The 21,678-nt window shown below is 32.4% G+C and overlaps 1 protein-coding gene across 4 annotated transcripts in view; it reads right to left on the bottom strand.

Annotated features, from left to right (window-relative positions):
* The window catches only part of Taf1 (TATA-box binding protein associated factor 1), a 726,438-nt gene that overhangs the window by 103,080 nt on the left and 601,680 nt on the right, over nucleotides 1-21,678 (bottom strand). For all 4 annotated transcript variants that reach the window (XM_081728611.1, XM_081728610.1, XM_081728612.1 and 1 more), the window contains one exon: nucleotides 17,081-17,227. In XM_081728611.1, coding sequence (XP_081584737.1) covers nucleotides 17,081-17,227 — 147 coding nt within the window. The remainder of the gene's footprint in view (nucleotides 1-17,080; nucleotides 17,228-21,678) is intronic.

The following is a 21,678-nucleotide window of genomic DNA, read 5'->3' as shown; positions in this document are numbered from 1 at the left end:
GACTCATAAGAAACTTATACATGAACCAGCAAGTAAGTGTTAGGATAGGGGAAGAACTGGCGGAAGAGAGTGCAATTGGAAGGGGAGTTCGACAAGGATGCTGCCTCTCGCCAACACTATTTAATGTCTATCTAGAAGAGATAGTGAAAAAGAGCCTACATGATGATGATGGCATTTCGGTATGAGGTAGAATGATTAGATGCATAAGATTTGCAGACGATATGGCCCTTGTTGCAGAATCTGAAAAGAAAATCAATAAAATGTTAGAAAAAATGAGAAGGGGCTTTGAAGAATATGGGATGAAAATAAATGTTAGAAAGACAAAAGCCATGGTGATTGGAACAAAGGGGTCTGTGTCAAATATAAAAGTAGGAGGGGAGAAAATAGAACAAGTGAATAGTTTTCGATACTTGGGTAGTGTTCTTAGTAATGACATGAAATGCGAACGTGAAATAAAAGCAAGGATAGGAATGGCGAAAGAAGCCTTTAAAAGAAAGAAAAGTCTGTTTTGTGGGACCTTGAACAAAGAGTTGAGAAAAAGACTCATAAAATGCTTCGTGTGGAGTGTTGTGCTGTATGGGGCGGAAACGTGGACATTGCGTAAGGGTGACGAAAATCGACTGGAAGCCTTCGAAATGTGGGTGTGGAGAAGAATGGAAAGAGTTAGTTGGGTCGAGCGGAAAACGAATGAGAGAGTGTTAGAAATGGTGGGTGAGAAAAGAACACTTTTAGATATTATTAGGAAGAGGAAGAGAAACTGGTTGGGACATTGCCTAAGAAGAGATTATATCATGAGGGACGTCCTAGAGGGTATGGTGGCGGGAAAGAGAGGGAGGGGGCGAAGGAGACTACAATTAATGGATGATATTAAAACAGAAAGATCATACGCGAAGACGAAAAGTTTAGCGGAGGACCGTGGAGCATGGAAGCTTCTCAGCTGCGGCAAGTGACCTGCCAATAAAGGCAGAATACCTATGATGATGATGATGATTTATACCAGGTTCTGAAAATACTATAAGTGACACCTTAAGCAGGCTATTCCCCACTCATAAACATCGCCTACTAAAAGTTCATACCTTCCAAGTATTGCAGGAAGAAATTATGAATATAACACCTGAAAGGTTAGCTGCACTCCAACGTGAATGCCCTGATTACATTAACGTTATTAACGTTTTAGAGGGTAATGTAGAAGAAACTGAGTTTAAGAATGGTAGATCGTGGGAAAAGTTTTACAAGCTAGACTATCACATCTTGTTAGTTAGGGACTTTCACCAACCGGATCAATGGAAGATTTGTGTTCCTCCAGCACTTATACAGAACATTTTGGTTGCGTACCATAGAGACATTCATCACCCAGGCGTTGAAAGAACATTTTCAATAATTTCCAAAGCATTCCATTGGAAAGGTTTGCGAACATCCGTTAAAAACTTCATTCGTGATTGTATTATCTGTCAACGTATGAAACCTGACCAACATCCACCCGCCAAATTGATGGACACAATCTCTGTAAATGCAACTCGAGATGCAATTAGCATAGATTTCCTAGGAAGTTATCCCACGGGTCAAACTCAGAAAAGATTTGCTCTAGTAATAATGGATCTTTACACTCGTTACTGTACGGCATTTGCGTTACGCACTTCAACAACAAAGGCTGTAGTAAGGTGTTTGGAAGAATTCTACTTATCCATGTTAGATTAGTCCGAGTTATTCATACTGACAATGTCCGTATTCCACTCGAAACAGTTGCTAAAGGCCATGAAAAAGTACAACGTAGTTGTGCGCCATACTACTCCATATCACCCCATGGCATCATTAGTGGAAAATGTCAATAAACATTTGGTACAAACTCTTAGAACGTTGTGTTTGTCATTCCACAAAGAGTGGGCAGAATACTTAACCCAGGCAGTACTTTTGTACAATTACTCCATCTCTCAAAGTCTTGGTGTCTCACCTGCCAGCCTACATTTAAATATCAATTCATCAAGACCCATATTCACCCATTTTGGGATAAACGTAAAGGAAGCAATTACATCCGAGGATTCGATCAATTGGAGTAATAAGCTTGTCATGGCTGATTTACGCAGAAAACGAAAGATCGCCGCACGTAATGAAAAGTGGAATCAAGCCCAACATGGAAAAAGACTTGTTGTTAAGGGAGACCTAGTGTTTGTCCGGCAACGAAACGTGAGTAGCCTTGTTAAGAAAGAAATTGCGAAGTTCTTTGAAATCTTCCGTGGGCCGTATATCTGTACTTCAGTTACTAGTAATAATCGTGCTGTTGAATTATGGGACCCATACAATGGTCAGAGTATTGGTTTCCACTCCATGGACAGGGTAAGAATTTGGAATCCCACCCCAAAAACCTATAACACTTGGATCCTTATGGCCAGAAAACATTTGCCCGAAGAACAATTAGCCGAACTTAAAGATGTTCCTTATCATCCATTGACACACGAGAAATCATTACCTTTACTCTACCCAGAAGTAGACATTGTCAACCAACCCGATGAAATTGACGAAAATAATTCTGAAACGTTAGTAAAGCAAGCATGCGTTAAAAATTGCAACATTGCGATCGTTTGGACTATTTTCTGCATAAATTGGGCAACTTGTACATCACACACCATTGCAAAAACTTTGTGGAATGGTCTGACGAGTGTATTAAGGCCATCACGACAAATTTCTCCGGTGGGCTACAGTTACTCCATTGAAAAAAAAAAAGAAAAAAAAATACTAATCCGTTTGTTTAGGGATTTCTCTTCCAGCTTACCAAAGAAGACCATTCATCTATCCAACCGCACCTTTTACCATTACAACAGGTATGTGAAATAACAAACATGTTTAATGAAACTTTATTTCAGGATTATTCAAGATTGAAGATATCCAGGAGGAGGAAAGGACCCAGGAAGGATAAATAAAAGTAAGGAAAGGTAAAATAAATCAAAATTAGTTCGCGAATTTTCTTTTCAAAATTTTGAAATTTTATAATCGCAACCCATTTTGATAACTACCATGATTTTCTTTTAAATACGTGGACGTCACCACATTTATGTAGTTTCAAGAATTTGCTTGTATGTTTGTTTATTCCAGGATAAAAGAAGGATACCTGAATAAAGCTAGACCCATAATATTCTGTGTTGTTTTATTACTACAGTGTTTAAAGATGTAAATTTTGAAACTCATCAACTCTATTAGAAGTTTTTTTTTTCTTCGGAATTTTAGAGACTGGTTAGGCATATTTAGAGAATTTTGTAAGATTCTTAGAGAGCATACATCATGGATATGTGCACATGCATATTTAAAATCGTCCATAAATATTGTTGTCTAATCTAATGATATCGAAAAATAAATAAAATTATGTATAAATACATGTTTCGAAAAAAAATGAAAGTAATCACATTGCCATTTTAATGATTTATGAACTTGTTTGAAAGTTAAAATTTTGAATGTTTAAGCAAGTCAAAATTATTCCAGTGTTTATGAAAATGTAAAATCAGGACAATTTTCGTTCCTTTTTCGTGGATTATTATCTTTTGGATTTACAAAGTGTAGAATTGCATAATCTTTTTTTATTTAATACAGAGGTACAATACGTGTGTGTTATGTCCACCAAAGAAACAGGACGAACTGAAAATTAATTTCTGGGTATTATGTCATTCCAATTGGAAAAGGAAACAGACAATGTTTTTGTAAGGTGGAAAAAAAAAAAAAAAAAAAAAAACCTTACAGGCACCCATTAAGGAAAGAGGTGGATCAGGAGTTAGACGTCTGATCAGGTCCTGAGTCTATGATGAGAATTTGTCGTTAACACTCGTCAATCTAAATTAACTAAATTCGCTAACAATGTCATTTTTTGGTCATAATTATATTTTTGACAAGTATTAATGAAACCTTGACGAAAAGAAGTTAATGAAAACATATATGATAAGAAAAACGTTAAATGGTGTATGTAGTATAAAAAATAATTGCAAAATGTATAAGTAAAGGTTGTAATATGCAGTAAAAGTATCAAGCTTGTTATGGTAGCCCTTGCGCTTACAGGTTTCTTTATTTCTTTCATACTGCGCAACATATTATACATATAGCTCACCAACGCATTCCTGAGAACACGCGAGAACTAAACAAAATGTGGCCCAGTAAATTTACTAAAGTCGCCACCGCAGCAACTCGCCACGGAAGAGAAGAAAAACGCAATCTCCAAGTTCGTGTGGGCACAGGAGTATACAGAGACGATATACGAATCACATCGAACGGATTGTTAGAGTTTCCGTAACGAACTTAGCAACAGCTAAGACAATTTAGACTAATTAATATATCAATTTTAAAAAATAACTGTAAACTATGAAATACGATTTATGAAATGTTATATTGTAACTTCAGATAATACATGAAGAATTCAGAAACCGAAAACAATTTCAAATCGCAGGAAGTACAGTATACTTGACATAACAACAGATTAGCTTCTTTATCATAGTGCCGCAGTGTCATCACATAACAATTCTACACAATACAATGTTGGACAATAGGCTCGAGGTAAGTAATATTTTATTTCGTTTACCATAGACTTAATGCGTAGTTAGCAGTAGTTTTAGTGTTGTTTCTATAAATATTTTAGGTCTTAGGTTAAGTTCTTAGATATTTGTTTATTGCTATATTGTATTATCTTTTCTTATACATGTCTCGTCGAGATACGATTCCGAGCACCACCAATCCCTTTCTTCAATACAGGTAAATATATTTTATTTTAATTTTCTTATTTTCCTCTTACCATCGTAGACTTTATTATATAATATCTTTTTATCATTTATTATAATTCTTACTTCTTTTATAACAAATTAAACTTGTATCTCATTATATTTCCTTATAATAATGACGCTACGTATCTATTAAAAATTCGTACAACGTTTATTTATTTATTTATTTAATTGTTCGCATTATACTTTTCTTCCAGGGGTTAACCAAGGTTGATGCTGGTTTTAGAATTCTACTCGTCGAAACAGGTCATCATATATAAACTGTACTTATATACTTATAAGAAAACATCAGTAGCTTAACCTCGACATATTGCTAACTAACATCGAGTATGCGTGCATTCTAATTCTCCAAACTAAGTTATTAGATATCCATTGCTGAGAGATTAACTCTTACTGTACTTGTTAACACACCATGATGACGATTACTAATAGACATTTTGTTAAGTTATTAATATCGAGTTTTCTTGATATATAGTAAACAAATGATATAATTGTATTGTAAATGACTAACTGAAAATTTTGAAAATAAGACGGTGATGAATTAAATTATACGCATTATTATTTGTAGTGGCTAAGTGGAGTTTTGGGATTTAGAAATCCCCAAATCAATAACCTCCTTAACGACAATACATTTTTATATTATTTCACCACTTAAACAAATCAAATATATTTTAGTATGTAATTAGTTTACGATTATACCTTGTAAACAACTTGTTCAAAACAAATATCGAACCTATTTTTTTAGGTTTACAGAAATATGTTAATTATTAAATATCTTTCCTTATCTCTGATGATAATCCTTATTTTTAAAAGCAAACTTCGTTGTGTATAATTAAATTTTCTTCTTTTTCTTCAGCAAGTACCATAATTTAATCTTTCTCGCCAACTTGAATATTTCAAAGTAATCTGTCTATACGAAAACCTGGGGACCGATTGAGAATGAGTGGAATATTGCATAACTTTCCATAAACGTAAAGATATTAAAATTAAATCAATGAATACAACACATAATATAAACTGAATATGTGAACAAACAAGGCAACAAATAAAACATAAATTGAAATAAACAAACTGTTGTGTACAGCTGTCATAGCGGGGCACTACAAGCTAAGACTAAAACTACCGGACGAGACATGATAAAACCTGAATGAGACATGTTGATGATAGAATGATTTATATTTATAGGCCAGTGTCCAGTTTAGAGTTGCTATATGATAGTACAGACGTGCACAGACTTAATTGCATTGCACGTATGGACAGGTCAATTTCGTCTTTTGTAAGTAAGAGGTTATTTAAGACGAATAATTGTTAATATGAGAGCTGTTATCAGTTACCCTCCATTAAAAATGTATCGCACATTTTATTTTTTTAGGGGAAAATACCTTCTTTTTTTGAATGCTCTTTTCTTTTTTTTTATATATAATGCCATCGCCTTACGATGTTTTGGTAACAGCTCAAACGGAGAGGTACCGATTCATGACTATAAGGGAAGGAAACAATGGGATTTATTGTAGGAGTCATTCAAACCTTACGAGTGTCAGTAAAGACCAGCGCTTACTGCAAAACTCCAGCTTCGGGTATTTCGAGTCTTGTGCCTATTGACTCTAGGGGTCAACACATTAACCTATTTTTATTTTATTTTTGTGGGACTCGACTTTGTACTGTGAGATTGAAAAATAAGAGGTCAAACTTATAATACAAGGAGGCACATTTGAAGGATAAGACTTCATGCAAAACTTAATAATGATACGTAAAATTAAAAATTGTATTATTGAAACGTATTTATTTTGAGTTAGGATAAATAAGTTCATTAGTGAATAATTTTGTCGTTTACGTCAGAAAGATCGGTTAGTTCAGTAGAGTGTTTCGATAACTGACTCCCTTTTAAGGTTACGAGTATAAATTTAAACAGTAATATCTTTGAGGCATACCAACTTTTAATGAAACGCTGCTATATGTTTGTAATTAATATTAACGTTGTTTATTTCAGACGCTACCAACGTTATAAAGCTAAAAGGGCTTCACTGATCATATATATATATATATATATATTTAACCCTTAGAGGCGTCGCTATTTTTCTTCAAAATTAAAGTGACGAAATCGGGTTGGCAACCGATTGGGCTTCAGCCAGTGTGTGAGTTTAGTCATTAGGCACACACTCCAAAATTCCATTTCGGTTTTGACATTTGAAATATTTCAAGAATAATGATAATGATATTTTTTGTTGATTGACGTTTAAATTTTTTAGTTGACTCAGAGAAAACGAAATTATACTTGTTTCGGAGTGTAACAAACAATTCTTTTTTCTGGTTCTTCCTGTGGTGGTATTTATAACGTAAGATAAGATTATCTTTTAAATACTGTACTACCGACGATATAGATACAATTTGGTATCGATTGGCATAATGTCTATTTTAATTAGGTAAAATTACCTATAGAAAAATTAAAATCATAAAGGGCAAAGTATCTAAGAGAGAGATAAATCATCAGCAATATCGAAATTTGATAATTAAATTTATTACTAATTTGGAATTTATTAATATCACTGGATTGGTAACAAATAAGATTTAATAAAAAGTGTGTCGAAATTTAAAAAAATGTATGTTCAAGGATTGAAAAAAAAAAGAAAAAACGTGAATGTTAATTGACAAAGGTAAAAACTATCAAACAAACAACACTGTAGACCAAGCAGTCGATAGCACGTTTCATGAAGTTGACACCTGTAATTTAAAAGTTATTGCATTCTGTTATATATATATATATATATATTGATAGTAAGTTGCATCTAGTTTTCACGTAATGTACTATTTCTGCATTTATTGTGTTTAATAAAACTCAGTATTCGCAGAATATAAAGTACTATTAGTGGATATTAAGATATTAAGTAGTCATTGAAATTATATTCGTGTAGTGAAGGATAAACAGTTGGAAGTTAGGAAACTATTATCAATACCTGTCAATGTCATTTCATATTATTATGTTATAGTTTAGGTAATAAATATGATCTTTTTTTTTATTTTTTTTACTTGATTTTGCTCCTCGTGTTTAGGTATATTCTATCGCATATATGATATTCATAGTTTCAATGGATCTAGTTTTTTTTTTTTTTTTTTTTTGCTATTCTAAATGTTAGGTACTAAGAAATATATATATTTGTGCTATTTTAAGAAACAAATTTTATTTTTGTTCATTACGTTTTAGAAGAGGAAAAATAATACATATTATATATAAATAGAAACTTTTAGTTTCGCCAAGTAACTGATAATTCAAAATTCCGCATTAATGTAGTTTTAACAATCGATATCGTATTACGTTCAGTTTGCATCTTGGTTTGTATATAAGTGTTAGGTTTATTGATGAAAGTTTCAGAAAACTATATATATATTTACATATAATTACGAATTGCTAGGGAAGGTAGGGTAGAGATGTTTGATAAATATTCCACTTTGAAAATTATTTGAACATTATTGTTTTACATATTCTTGTTAAAATTCATGTATTTTCATTTTATCATTTAATAAAGTATGAAAAATAGGAAAAGAAAGGTAACGGAGTCCTTTAGGTACATGTTTTCAATTTTCCTCATTAATATTAAAGTAAATTTTTTTTTAAAGCAAAGTTAATTATTAAAAAAAAAAGAGGTTCAAACTTATTTTTTCAGCATGGTTAACGATCATTTGCTTTAATGAGAGTAGAGTAGTCATGTGTTTTAAATCAGTCTCAGTAATCGAGAAGTATGAATTGTAATAGTAATGAATGTGAAAGATTTACATTTGTGAAAGGATAATGTTAAAGAAAAGAGATCTTATGAGGCATAAGGCGAATACATAACGATATATATTTATAAATGGGTTTAAGAAATATTGTGTTTGTATACATACCCCGCTGACGATGTGTGTCCGAGATGAAAACGTTATGAAGTACTTAATGATATTAGGCTATGCTCTGATAGCAGTAGCAAGGCTATGTTCAGATAACAGTAGCAATGGAATGTTTTATGAAGACAATGTTTACCGAGGTTGACGTTGCGCCCTCGATGTAATTGAATGTGAATAAGACAAAAAGGTATTAATGGAAGAGTGTTATAAGTAATATTTCCTGAATACCCATTATAACGGATATGAATGGTTATGTAACCTCAACAATTGCCGTTAAGTAATTACATTGCAGTCAAGTACTTTAAAAACAATTTTGTTTTAAAATTCTCTCGAAAATTGAATCACATGGCAGTAAATATGAAAGTAGGATGTAGTATGAGAGATAATTTCAAAATTGCTGAGTCTTGTCAAAAACAATGAATAAGCAAATGATTTTAAGGTTCAATGTTTCTAAAATATAATGATAAATGCTGTTTGGCATAATATTTGTAATGACTCTCATCTTGGTTGTATTGGTTCTCTAAAATATAAAAATGCATGAAAAAGGTGTTCCTATTTTATGAAACATGTCTTTCAAAATTTATTCATAGTTACTAAGTGTCAAAACTTTTACATTATCATTATCAGTAATGCACAAATTTAACGACTTCGTTTTCGATTCCATTTTTGATTTTGAATTCCGATTCCGTCTCCGATACGTTTCCGATCCGAAAAAAAAAAAAAGAAAGGAAATATTTTATATTTAGTTCGTTTCTTCATGCGTTATTTCATTGAATTCTAAAAGTATTTTTTTTTTTTCATATAATCGTAAATCTCTGCCCAAATAGGTTCTTTACATATGTTCAATAATATTTTTGTAATATTGTAGTAAATGTGTATTGTTGTTAGTTTGAAATTTCAAAAAGTATGTATATTGTGAAAAACCATACTTAGAAACACTGAGTGAGAACCAGTGATAACGAAAGAAAACTATATACATATATAGGAATAAAGAAAGAAAAAAAAAGAATTATGAAAAGACATCAAAAGACAAAAGACATTTCATGAATACATAAAAGTGGCTTAAAAAAATGTGATTTTAAATTCAAGTGGCTAAACATACAGGTTACCTATTAGTTAAAAATAATAATAACAATAATGATAATGAGGCGTACAAAAGTAGTGCAAACTGGCGTTAATAGTGCTTCGTAAATAATACTCCATCAACAGTGCTTCGTTAGTAGTGCTAAAAGGATAGTTTCTTCAATACATGTTCTTAGTGTTTTACATTCACTATAATCGTTTTTAAAGAGCGTCACAGTGGCATATTCTCCCCAACAAGCCAGTGTTGTGTCCCAATCTGCACTAATGCAATTGAAGTAAATCATATACAGGGTGTACCAAAACTTAAGATCATACAGTGACGGTCCAGGATTCTTTGACAATATCGCTAATGCAATATCGCCAATTCTCTGTGAACGCCATTTGCTATAGACTCTCAAAGCAAGAAAAATTAATGCGCATATTTTATCGAATTTATAACTAATTCTTAGTGATAAATCCATTAGTTGGCAACTATGTGAGTGCTTTTACAGTACACGTAATCTCTTCGACGCCAAAAACTGACTTTTCCTGTGTATGTGTGCGTGTGGAGAACAATAGCCTTTTCTTTCGAAGGTACTGGAATTTCTTTCTGCGTAGTTGTCTGGAACGTTCGAGAAGTTGCTATGTCATGCAATGTCTTCAGTCACTCCCAAGTTAAATTTTGATTGAACAACTTTTCGATTATCAACCAATAGGAAACAGTGTTATGTTCAGTACTTGCTTGCTGGTCACGTGCTTTGTGGTGACCGAAAAGTTCGCCAAGCAATCGGGCTGGAATCGCACGAGAGGCGACCATGCAATTTGCGTATGGGTAACTACTTCAACATAAACCATGGTCTGTGCATAAACCGTATTTTTAAGAAAATACTAGAAGAATTTTTCTATATTTATTCCAAGCCCGCGGCGAACTCAAGTTTACGTTTGTCAGAAGTTCTCTTTTATTAGTGATGTTGAACTAGTTTTATTTATACTCAGCAGTTATAGGACAGTACAAAAGGGAAGATCCCGACTCAGGAGAGACATTTGTAAGTAATTTTAAAAACGTATACTTGATACAGCTACAAGAAGCTAGCACTAGGACCGTCCCAAGGACGTTATTAATAGAAGAAAATCGTAGTGACAAGATAAAGTGAAATGTTTGATCAGTGCGCCAGTTTTACCGTCACATCGGAAAAAGAGAAAAAAAAACAACGAAAATTAGCCACTCACAACGTGCACGAAAGATTATTATCCAAAGATAAATATATACATTTAGCTCGATAGGGAAGCTATTAAGGAAAGAGTAATTTGCAATTTTATATATGTGTATTTTTTTTTTTTACGATTGTATATTTGGTACAAACAGTGCAAGTTTCACTTTATTATGCCTATGTTTAATATTTGTACATGTTTTAGTTCATATTGGTAGATCAAATTCATTGTGTCATTTCTTCCATGTAAGACAGATTATATTATGGGCAAATATGAGTATTTAAAGCGAACTCCCGGTGTTCGATTTGTTATTTGATTTTCTTTGAGTCTAAAGCCTAATTTGAACGCGAGAGTTTAGGTTGTGGCATGTACTTCGTTTTGATATGGAAGTAGTGAACTATCCCTCAAGGTAGACAATTATAGATAAAGAAAGGAGGTAGAGTTAATATTCATTTTCTTTTTGCTTCTTAAATCAGGATAGTTCATACGTAACCGACCACGTTGCGACCAATCTTGTCATTCAAGTCTTCCCAAGCTTGGATGGAGGTTGGCAAAGCATGTTTATACATCCAGACGAAGGAGATGATTGGGAGTTTTACTTTGTGGTTAACTTAAATCGGAAGTGCAAGGACTGATTCACACGACCTCCTTCATCAAGCGATAGCAGCAGGAAGTAAGCTGCTTGCCTCCCTAGCTTCAAAACCGAAAGATTTTGGCGAAAAAGAAGATATAGAGCAGCGACGTAAGAGCATGATCGTCATCCCATTTAGGATCTTTCTTTTTTTATTGTATAGATATGAAGGTGACAACATAAAACAAGAATTAGGCATCATGAAACTTCGTAATTTCCATAACGTACTGGAAACAAATTATTATCCTTTACGATAATTTGAATAGCGAATTCTGATTGTCCTTTTTTCTTGTCTTTGATTTTGCTGTGAACTCCTAGATAAAGAAATGCAGTCTTTAATACTTTTTTTTTTTTTTTTTTTTTTTTTTTTTTTTTTTTTTTTTTTTTGAGAGGAGTGCTTGCAGTGGTGTTCCCATGAAGGCACAACCTTCATACCCCGGAACAGTTTTATGCTCCTCTCTCAAAAGCTATACTCCGGCTACACAATATCTTTTTCACTTTTCTGAGAAAATCTTGTTTTATATAACTTCGAATATTTCACTTAAAAAGTATACGAATAATTGGTTGAAAGAATGACCAAAGAAGGAGATATTAAAGCTTTATTTAAACTCATTTACTGTAAATATTTTTCGCAAATTGTTGCAGCATCATTTTTATGTGAAAATAGTTTTAACATAAGAATAAACAATATTTATTTTAATTTATGAAACGAATCATCATAACTAAGCCATTACGAATGTTTAATAATTGATGGAATATGATTGTATACGTACAGACTTGTTTAAAAAAAATCACCTCACTTTGAAAAGCCCTGTACACTTGTGAACCACATTTGAAATTAAACAAAACAAATGTTCATTTTCTTAGGCGAATTGAGGACCTTTATTTGGAGGTAAAGCATTTCAATTTCCTACATACGGTTGTCAAAATACAATCTTATAAAGGGAGGTAAGTGGTCAAGATTTTTTGAACAAGATTGTACTTATAAATGTAGAAAATAAATTCTGCATTATAAGAACAAAATAGAAAGTACACTTTGCTGCCAATAGACATATCCTATATTTAAAGATCGAGAGTCAGATAAAATTACTCCAATTACCCACTGAGTATTGACCTCACTTGATCGAACTGTTGTGTTCCTGGATGCCTGGCTTAGCGATCATAGTTCAGGAGTACCTAGGATCACGTTCTCTAAGTTTTGTAATTGCTACGTTGGCCAACACTCTCAATTTTCAAAAGGCATGCATAGGACACCTTCCTAAAGTTTGGAAATTGCCACAACTAAAAATTTGGTATGGTATCATAGTATAGGACCAGGTATGTACTTCTGTAGTATTGGTGGTCCATCTTCTTCCCATTTATGAGTTAAAAATGCCCAAAAAATACATAATTTATCTAATTTATCCCTTTTGATGCAATTTTATCATGTTATATGGTTATGTAATTGAGTATAGGATTCCATTCTCTTTTATAAGACATATGCATATTAACAAACATAACTGAAATTTTGGGAAGGAGTACACTGGCGCATCCCCTAAATTTTGGAATTGTCAAAACACAACATTTGGTAAATATTCTTTTGAAGTCGAATGTACACTCTCGTACAAAATTGTTGTCGTATGTCTATACATTTGTTGTTCTAGTAACATAATTTGATAAAAAATTCGCCCAGTATTTCTTATAATGTTAGTATGTGTATAATCGGCAAATACATGTATGTGGCAAATTTCATGTCAAAAGAGCAGTAAATAAGAAAAATAAAACGAAAATAAAATTTTCTTGCCCATTTAGCAACATTTTATTTTACTCATTATAATTTTCGTATTTATAATTATTTTCATATGAAATTTACCACAAATACACATTACCCGATTATACACATAGTATCAGTATTAAAAGTATCCTGCAAAATCATTATCAAATAATATTCTTACAAGAAGACAATTGTAGACATGCGACAATAATTTTGGTCATGAGTGTACATCTCTGTAAATTTGGTTGATTCTGCTTCTTCCCTTTTATTGGTAAAATATTGTTAAAAACTCAAAATTTTGGAGGTTTTTGACACATTACAATTATATTCTTTTTGGAGAGGCTTTATTATATGTTTATATAGATGCGTAAGGAGCAATTTGCTTCCATAGGATATGGGTACATTGGCCTACTTCTCACATTTGTGAATTGTCAAATAATAAATATTGGTAGATGTTATCTAGGAGTCGAGTAAAATCTTTTGTAAATTTGGTTAGTCCTCCTCTACCTCTTCTTTACTACTAACATTGTCAAAAGTGACATCTTATATTTGGCGGAAATTTCAAATTTTGTCGGAAAATTGAATTAGCATGAGGCAGAAATTGTAAATGAGCTAAATGTTCAAAGATGAGGGTTTATTGTAACATGTGATCATATGGATGAATACAGTGTCACATTATCTTTCATTGGACATGTGTACCTTCTCTCCTTAAATATCGGGAGAGTATATTTAGCCCACCCTTAAATTTTCAAATTGTTGGAAAAAAAATCGTAATTCTTCTCTAGGACTCAAGTGTATACTCTTTTAAATTTGAACGGTCTTACTTGTGTCCTTTTATGGGTAAAATATTGCCAAAACTCAAGTTTGAGGATTTTGACCTAATACATTAGCTTAACACTAATGAAATATAAGGACCACTCATTGTCTAAGGTCATTGGTGCAATTGGATTGCTTGACCCTATCTCTGATTCACAATGTCATACTTTAAACCTTAAAGATTGTAGTCTAAGGTCATTCGTAGAAATTTATCTCTGGTATAATTTGACTGGCTGATCACTACCTCTAACTAACTTCAAGTTTTGGACTTGAAATCGAAATTTAGGGTACGAGACCTGATAAGTAATTATTAAAATCGATTGATATATAATAACATTAAACCTTAGGGTTTGTAGCTATGATCATCAATAAGTCTAAGGCCATTTGTGGAAAGTTATTTTCAGTGGAATTTGATTGGTTGATCCTTGTCTCCAAATCAGAATGTCTACATTGACCTTTGAAGATTATAGTCTGAGGTAATTTGTGAAAATTTACCTTTGGCGCGATTTGATTGGTTCCGCTTGAATTCTGAAAACTGTCAAGATAGAAAAAATTGATATGGTAGTATAAGATCATAGTATGAAGTTCCGTAAGTATGGCTGCTCCATGTCCTTAAATTTTGTACTTCAAACCTGACAGGTGATCACCGTAATCTATTGATTAATCGACAATTTCAAAAGTCGAATCTTAAGACTATAGTTACTACGCTGTCTACGATTATTGGTGTAAAAATGTATGACTTGGAACCTGACAGGTAATTATAAAAGCCGATTAATACGGCAGTAGCACTTTCACACTTTTAATTTTTGTTGCAATTTATACTCAAAGGGTCAAAAGTTATTCTTCGTGCAATTTGATTAGCTGATCAATTTCAAATCTTTGCTTAATTTTCTTCATATGTTTCTGAAAAGTTTAGATTAAGAGTTGTTTCAAAAACTTCTCCCTCACTGTTTATTATTATTACTATTATTATTATTATTATTATTTTATTATTATTATTATTATTATTATTATTATTATTATTATTATTATTATTATTTCAGTTTGAAATTATAAACATTCTAGTTACGACTCATAGTCTAGATTCATGGGTGTAAAATTAATCTAGGTGCATTCTGATTAATTTTAAGTTTAAGTTTAGTTACAACTCACAGCATAACATTATTAGTGAGAAACTATGCTTGATGCACTCTGATTGGCTGATCACTTTGAAATTTTAATTTTAAAATATTTAAATGCTTTGAAAACATCTGATTAGAATTTTTTGGTCGCTGTTTTAAAATTCTAGTTTTAAAATTTGTTGAACCATAGGATAGTATTTATGATTCATAGTCTAATGTCATTGGTGGAACAAAAATAGAATTTGAAACCTGAAAGGTGATTAAAAAGTTGTAATGTGTAACAATAACAATTTCACATCTTGAACTCTAGTCACAACTCATAGTGAAAGATCATTAATGGAAATCTATGCTTGGTGCAATTTGATTTCACAACACTGCAAACTTCTTGTTAATTTGAAATTTCTTGTTATTTTTTTTATCTTTGTTTTATTCATTTATTTATTTTTGTTTGTTTAAACATTGCTTTGTTTAAAATTATTCAGGTTTGAACACTTCGCACTCTTTAAATGTTATGGGAAATTATTGGTTGATTTTTTTAGTTTAAAATCTATTTGCACTCATTTAAAATGTCTGTAAAAAATTTTTAACTATCACTTTCACATTTAATTAAATTTTTAAAGTTTTTGAAAACTTCTGTTTAACCTTTTCGTTTATTTTATTTATTTATTTATTTTTCAAATTTGAAATGCGCGTGTGCAGACAGACAAATGTTTCAAGCGTAAAACCTCGAGTGTTTATGTTTATAGTTTTAAGGGGGAAAAAATAAGTAAAGAAGCTTTAATTAAGGTTTATTTTGCAGTATGGTCCTGGTTAAGTGTGAAATTACTTTTTAGAGTACCTCTAAATAAAACCAAATAATAATAATAATGAAATACCGGATACTTAAACGGGAGAGGGGGAGGGTACTCAAGTTGTTTGGAACACAGTTGAATCTACAAAACATCAGCTTTCGCACAAACTTGCATAGAAAATGACAATTCATGGAACGCACGCACAGCTTTTGCTCCTAAAAATAGGGGAATATTGTGCTAGTTCGATTGTGACCATTAAATGATTTCTTTATTGAACTCTCAAAGCAGAGTAAATTGTCCTTACCCAGGTTTCTACTGTACAACGTAAGAATAATTTTGATACAAAACATTAAACAAAAAATACGGCAATGCCGAATAAACTTTCAACTTTTTCTTCCATGCGACACCATTAATAAGGAAAGCCAGTCCTCGTGTTGAGGATTCAGTTCAATACAAACCATTTGTTTTCCCCAATGAATTAAACTTAAAAATAGTTTTCCCCAGTGAAATTTAATATAGTATCTCGTTCATTACTTAGGTTTCGAAACGTGATGAAAAACCGATCTGGCATATTGGTAATACAAGAGGAAATATTTCTATTAGATTAAAGAAATATAGGAGGAACACAAAATGTGAGAATGTGAGAACGCTTGAGAAGAAACACGCAGGACAGTATGATAGCTTTACATAAAACGGAAAACAATTTAAATATGTTGATTAATGGTGTTCCACTCGCAAATAATATCAAGAGATAAATAAGATAGGGAGTTGTGATCATATTATTTTTTAAATACTTTAAAAAATTTCTGCACAAAATTTACATTATTAATATTTTAGTGTCACCAAAGGGGATATTGAAACTATGAAGTCAGAAAAACAGAAAATAATGAAATTTGAACATCATGCTTGCACTTATATGTTAATACGGAAATACAGACACGTTTAATTTGATTTTGTTAAATAATATTTCAACTAACTAGAACTTGTCATCCATCACGTTTTGATCAAGTTTGCAGAAGGGTGGAAAGAGTTTGGAAATTATGTATTTAAAATATACTTACTTCAACATGTGTATCTGTTTCAGCTATCGTATAGTTCTCTTCCTCAGGTCCAAGTGATGTACCCAACGAATCTATCTCTGCTTGTTCAAGAGCTCTCTCTTGTGCTAGCCGTATATTACGTTCTAGTTGGGTTAAATGTTCATCATACTGTAACAGTAAAACATGACATTCAGAAATACCTAAAGAAATAATGTAATAGGAGTATATAAAATGCTTGTAATTATGACTAAAGAATTTTGTCACTGACAAGTGAGATACAGTATACTACTACGACCTAAATCATAGTACACTGTCATTATTCACTAACAACACTACTGGTATCTTTACAATCACGCAACTCAAAATGATGGAAGAAATGAATTCAAGTGCAGAAACTTCTTTTACAATTTCACACAAAATATGCTTTTTCTAAAGCAAATTTCAACATAATGAGATGATTTTGTGTGATATTGTGTGCCATAATAGCCATAATACACTTTATCTTGTAATATTTATAAGAAATTCTATCCACTGAAGCTATCGAAAACAAACAGAACAAATAATAATAATCTAAAACAAGTGATTTTGCTTTTTCATTCCAAGTATCCTTTCAGACTCACATTTTATTATTTTTCTTGTCTTACCCATACGTGATACATGTAAGATTTAAATCATTCTTTATATTATTTTCTTTACAGGGAAGAATCCTACTAGGGAGAGGAACAACAGAACTGCAGGCAAGAAGAAATCCAGCAACAATTCAATTTTTAGTTTACAATCCAGTCATCTATAATTCAAAGTGCGGAAATGTGTCGTCACGGAAAGCATTTCGGGACATGTTCTTTGTGTTGGTATGAAAGACAAAGATGGCCGTAAGTGGTTGAAGTTAACTTTCAGGGATGGTGCTCCAGTGAATATGACTGTTTTGCGTGGTATAGATAGGAAAGAAAGAATTCTTTGGCCCAAGTCACACGAGAGTAGAAAAATGCACCCAAGCCTCTTCACGTGATTTCACTCAATCGAAAGAATTGATGTTTGCACGTGTCGTTTCGAGGAAGATGATTATTCCGAGCATAGTACTGTTTAATGAAAAACAATCTCGTATTCGATACTAAGCTTGGTGCTTTTAGACAAAGAGGAAAAACGATCATTGAATTTCTTATTGAAGAAAACAACAAAATAAGCACAATAATTCATATAGTAGTTTGCAAGTGCATTGTTACTTGTTACAGTGAAAACTCTCAATAACGGGCAATGATGAGACATGATTATTTATCCGCAAAGGAGCGGTGTCCGTCACAGAGAGGTTTCACAGATTAAGATCATAGTCACAGTCGATGTGGTAATTGTGTGCAGTATACAAGAAATACATTGGCTATAAATATAAGCTAATATCAAAATACTGTGCTCAGTGTTCGAATTACTGAGAGAATGAGCGGTAATTTCCTGTCTGTAAAGAAACAAAAAGTTTCGCTGAAGGATGTATTTATATAAGCACGTACTGCAAAATATATGTGATATTTTTTGTCTCAAGTATACGTCACACTTCTATAAAAGTTTCTTAACTCGTTTATCAATTGTATTAAATGTAAAAGTAACCCAGCAAGATCATGCAATATTATTATTAAATACTGCAAATGTAGACAGAACTAACCACTCGTGAAAATTTATGAATTTCTTTGGAAAAAAAAATGCAATAGCTGTTTGCGTGTAATCCCACAAATACAGTTTTCTAATCGAAATTTACTTGTACCTGCTGGATCAACTGAAAAGATCAATTCATTCATTCATATTCATATTTACTGCATGCGTTCATATATATATATAACTATTATACATGGATTACTCTAAATTTACTAATATACCTAGTATATCTTAAATTTTACGTGTACATGTTATTTTGAATATATTCTTTAACATAGTAAAAGCATTGTTATATCAAATACAATTTAAGTTCGATTCTAAAGGTGTTTATAGAGACTTATTTTTTATACATGATGGAAGCAGGTTACACAATAAAGTACCTTTACGAGTGACTGATTTATTATATATGTTCGTTCTGTATGTATGCAAGCGAATCTCTGCTTTATTTCTTGTGTTGTAACTGTGAATGTCTTTGTTGACAATATATTCTCTACTACTTTTTTCATATATGTTAATGTTTCAAACAAATATCGAAGGAAGAGTCATTATTTCAAGTTCTTTAAAATATTTCTGCACGGGAGTTCCATTCTACTCCTGCTGGTATTCTTACTACTTTCTTCTTCAGTCTAAAGATGGTAAGATTTCTACGCGTATTTCACCAGAACAGCAACTCACATTTTAATATAGAGCGAAAATTTGAGTAATATGTACACTTATGTGTTTTTACATTTATCTTATCCCTTACACATCTAATTCCATAACGAAGTTTTCTTAACTCTGTTCTTATTTTTCTATATGAGATTCCTAATTGAATTCATTAGATATTTTTACTCCGAGAAAATTCGAGGTTTCCACATATTTCGTTGTTTTATTACCAATTTTTATTATTCCAATTTCCTTCTATTGCAACTTCCCACAAGTTGCAAGAAAATGAAAAATGGCTGTTGCAGTGGATGTATCTTTCAAGAAACCATGTTATGTGTTAGATAAAACAGAGTACTTATAAATTAAATCCGTTACTCGATTAAACGTCGTTTTCTTCAGAATTTTACCAATTATGGGTAGCAATGAAACTGGTCTATAGTTTTCTATTTCATTGTATTTATCTTTTTTATATAACAGTTTAATTTTGTCAATTTTTAGTTTATCGGGAAAAATTGATGTTGCGAATGAAATATTTGACAGATAATATAATAGTTTGATTAAGTATTTGTAACAACTTTTCATCAATTATTAAATATTCCATCACTCCAAGTCGAATTCAGATTTTTCATTTGTTTTATTATGATGATTATTTCACTTTCTATTACCGATTTTAAAAATATCGATTTCTCAACTTTTTAATTTCTAGTTCCAGCAAGTTAGTTTTACTAGTTTCTTTGTTTCTAATAAGAGCTTGTTTCACATTTGTGAAATATTTATAAAATGATATTGCTATATCCTTTGGATTTATCATATTTACGCACTCATGTGTTTCATTGTGAGACTCAAGAATTGTTTGGTTTAAAAAAAAAAAAAAAAAAAACTGTCAATTCAACTAATTGTCAATTGCCTCAATAGATAGCACGGGAGGTGTCTTCCCGCTTTAGGTTGTTGCCCTCATAGTTTTTGTTTTGAAAATGTAGGTCACAAAGAGTGTGTGGCGCGCGGCTTTTCTGATCGGTGTAACGGTGTGTGTGTTCGTGTATATTCAAGTGATATTACCAAAACCACTAGAAACATTATATTATATTATATCAACTTATGTATACATCTTTCTTAATGTCTTGATTCTTTGTAAATAAATTCTCATCGTTATCTATCAATTATTGTGTGTGCATTACGTACATTTTTTGGTCCACGCCGGACCGGATAAAGAACTAGCAATGGAAAACAGTCCAAGGTCCTCCGGATTTCTAGTGGTGTGAATCGAACTTTTCTCTTCCCGTGTTCCGTTCGTATTTAGTGTAAGTAATATTTCGTATCGTGTCGTGGCCTGTGTCTTTTCGTGTGTTCACAATGGAACAATTTCGTAGAAAAAAGGCAGTCGTAAAAAGAGAAGTGATCCGACTTCAGGGGAAAGTAGCGACTCAAATTCATAACCAAGACTTCAACGTGACATTTTACATTGAAAAATGCAAAGAACAGGACACAAAATGTAGTGAACTGGTGAATGAATTGGAAACTGTGTGTGATGAATCGAACTATGAAGCGTTTGACGAAGAAATTAGTGAAATACAGGATAAATTAGAATCAATGTTAAGCAAATTATTGAACTTAAAAGAAGCAAGCAGTGGTACAAACTCGAGTGATGCTAAATCTGATGTAAAACTCCCGAAGTTAGAACTTCCTTACTTCAATGGTGAGATTCATGAATGGATGTCATTCTGGGACTTATTTAGTGCATCAGTACATAATAATCAAACATTGACAGGTGCTCAGAAGCTACAGTATTTAAGGGCTTCTGTGCGGGGTGAGGCAGCAAGCCTAATTCAGTCGATTCCTGTAACCGGTCAAAATTACGAAGTGGCATGTACTCTGTTAAAAAACCGATATGAAGACAAGAGAGAAATAGTGAATCAAACTCTGAAAAGACTTTTCGGTATACCGAAAGTGAGTGAAGTGTGTGCATCTTCATTAAGAAAACTTGTGGACATAACAACAGAATCTGTGCGTGTGCTAAAGGCACTAAATGTGCCTGTTGAACACTGGGACGTAATTCTTGTGCATGTGACATGTGAGAAACTTGACTCAGACTCAAGGCGTCAATGGGAACTGTCGTTAACAAGTACGCCTACCAGTGGTGAATTACCATCATTCCAGTTATTAACTGATTTTCTAAATCAGCGAGCCAAAGCGCTAGCTGCAGCAGCGAGTGCAGATACAGATCAAAGTGCATCAACACCCCAAAAAAACCCCTTCACCATCAAGAACAAGCCCTCAGGTACTTTTCATAAGACCAGTGGACTCCCAAAACATAAAGTCACGCAGTCGTA

The sequence above is a fragment of the Thermobia domestica genome, chromosome 10 (genome assembly GCF_964235325.1).
Source record: "Thermobia domestica chromosome 10, izTheDome1.hap1.1, whole genome shotgun sequence".
Classification (NCBI taxonomy): domain Eukaryota; kingdom Metazoa; phylum Arthropoda; class Insecta; order Zygentoma; family Lepismatidae; genus Thermobia; species Thermobia domestica.
Note: the sequence above shows the minus strand (reverse complement) of the source record. Positions and strands in the feature narration are given on the sequence as shown.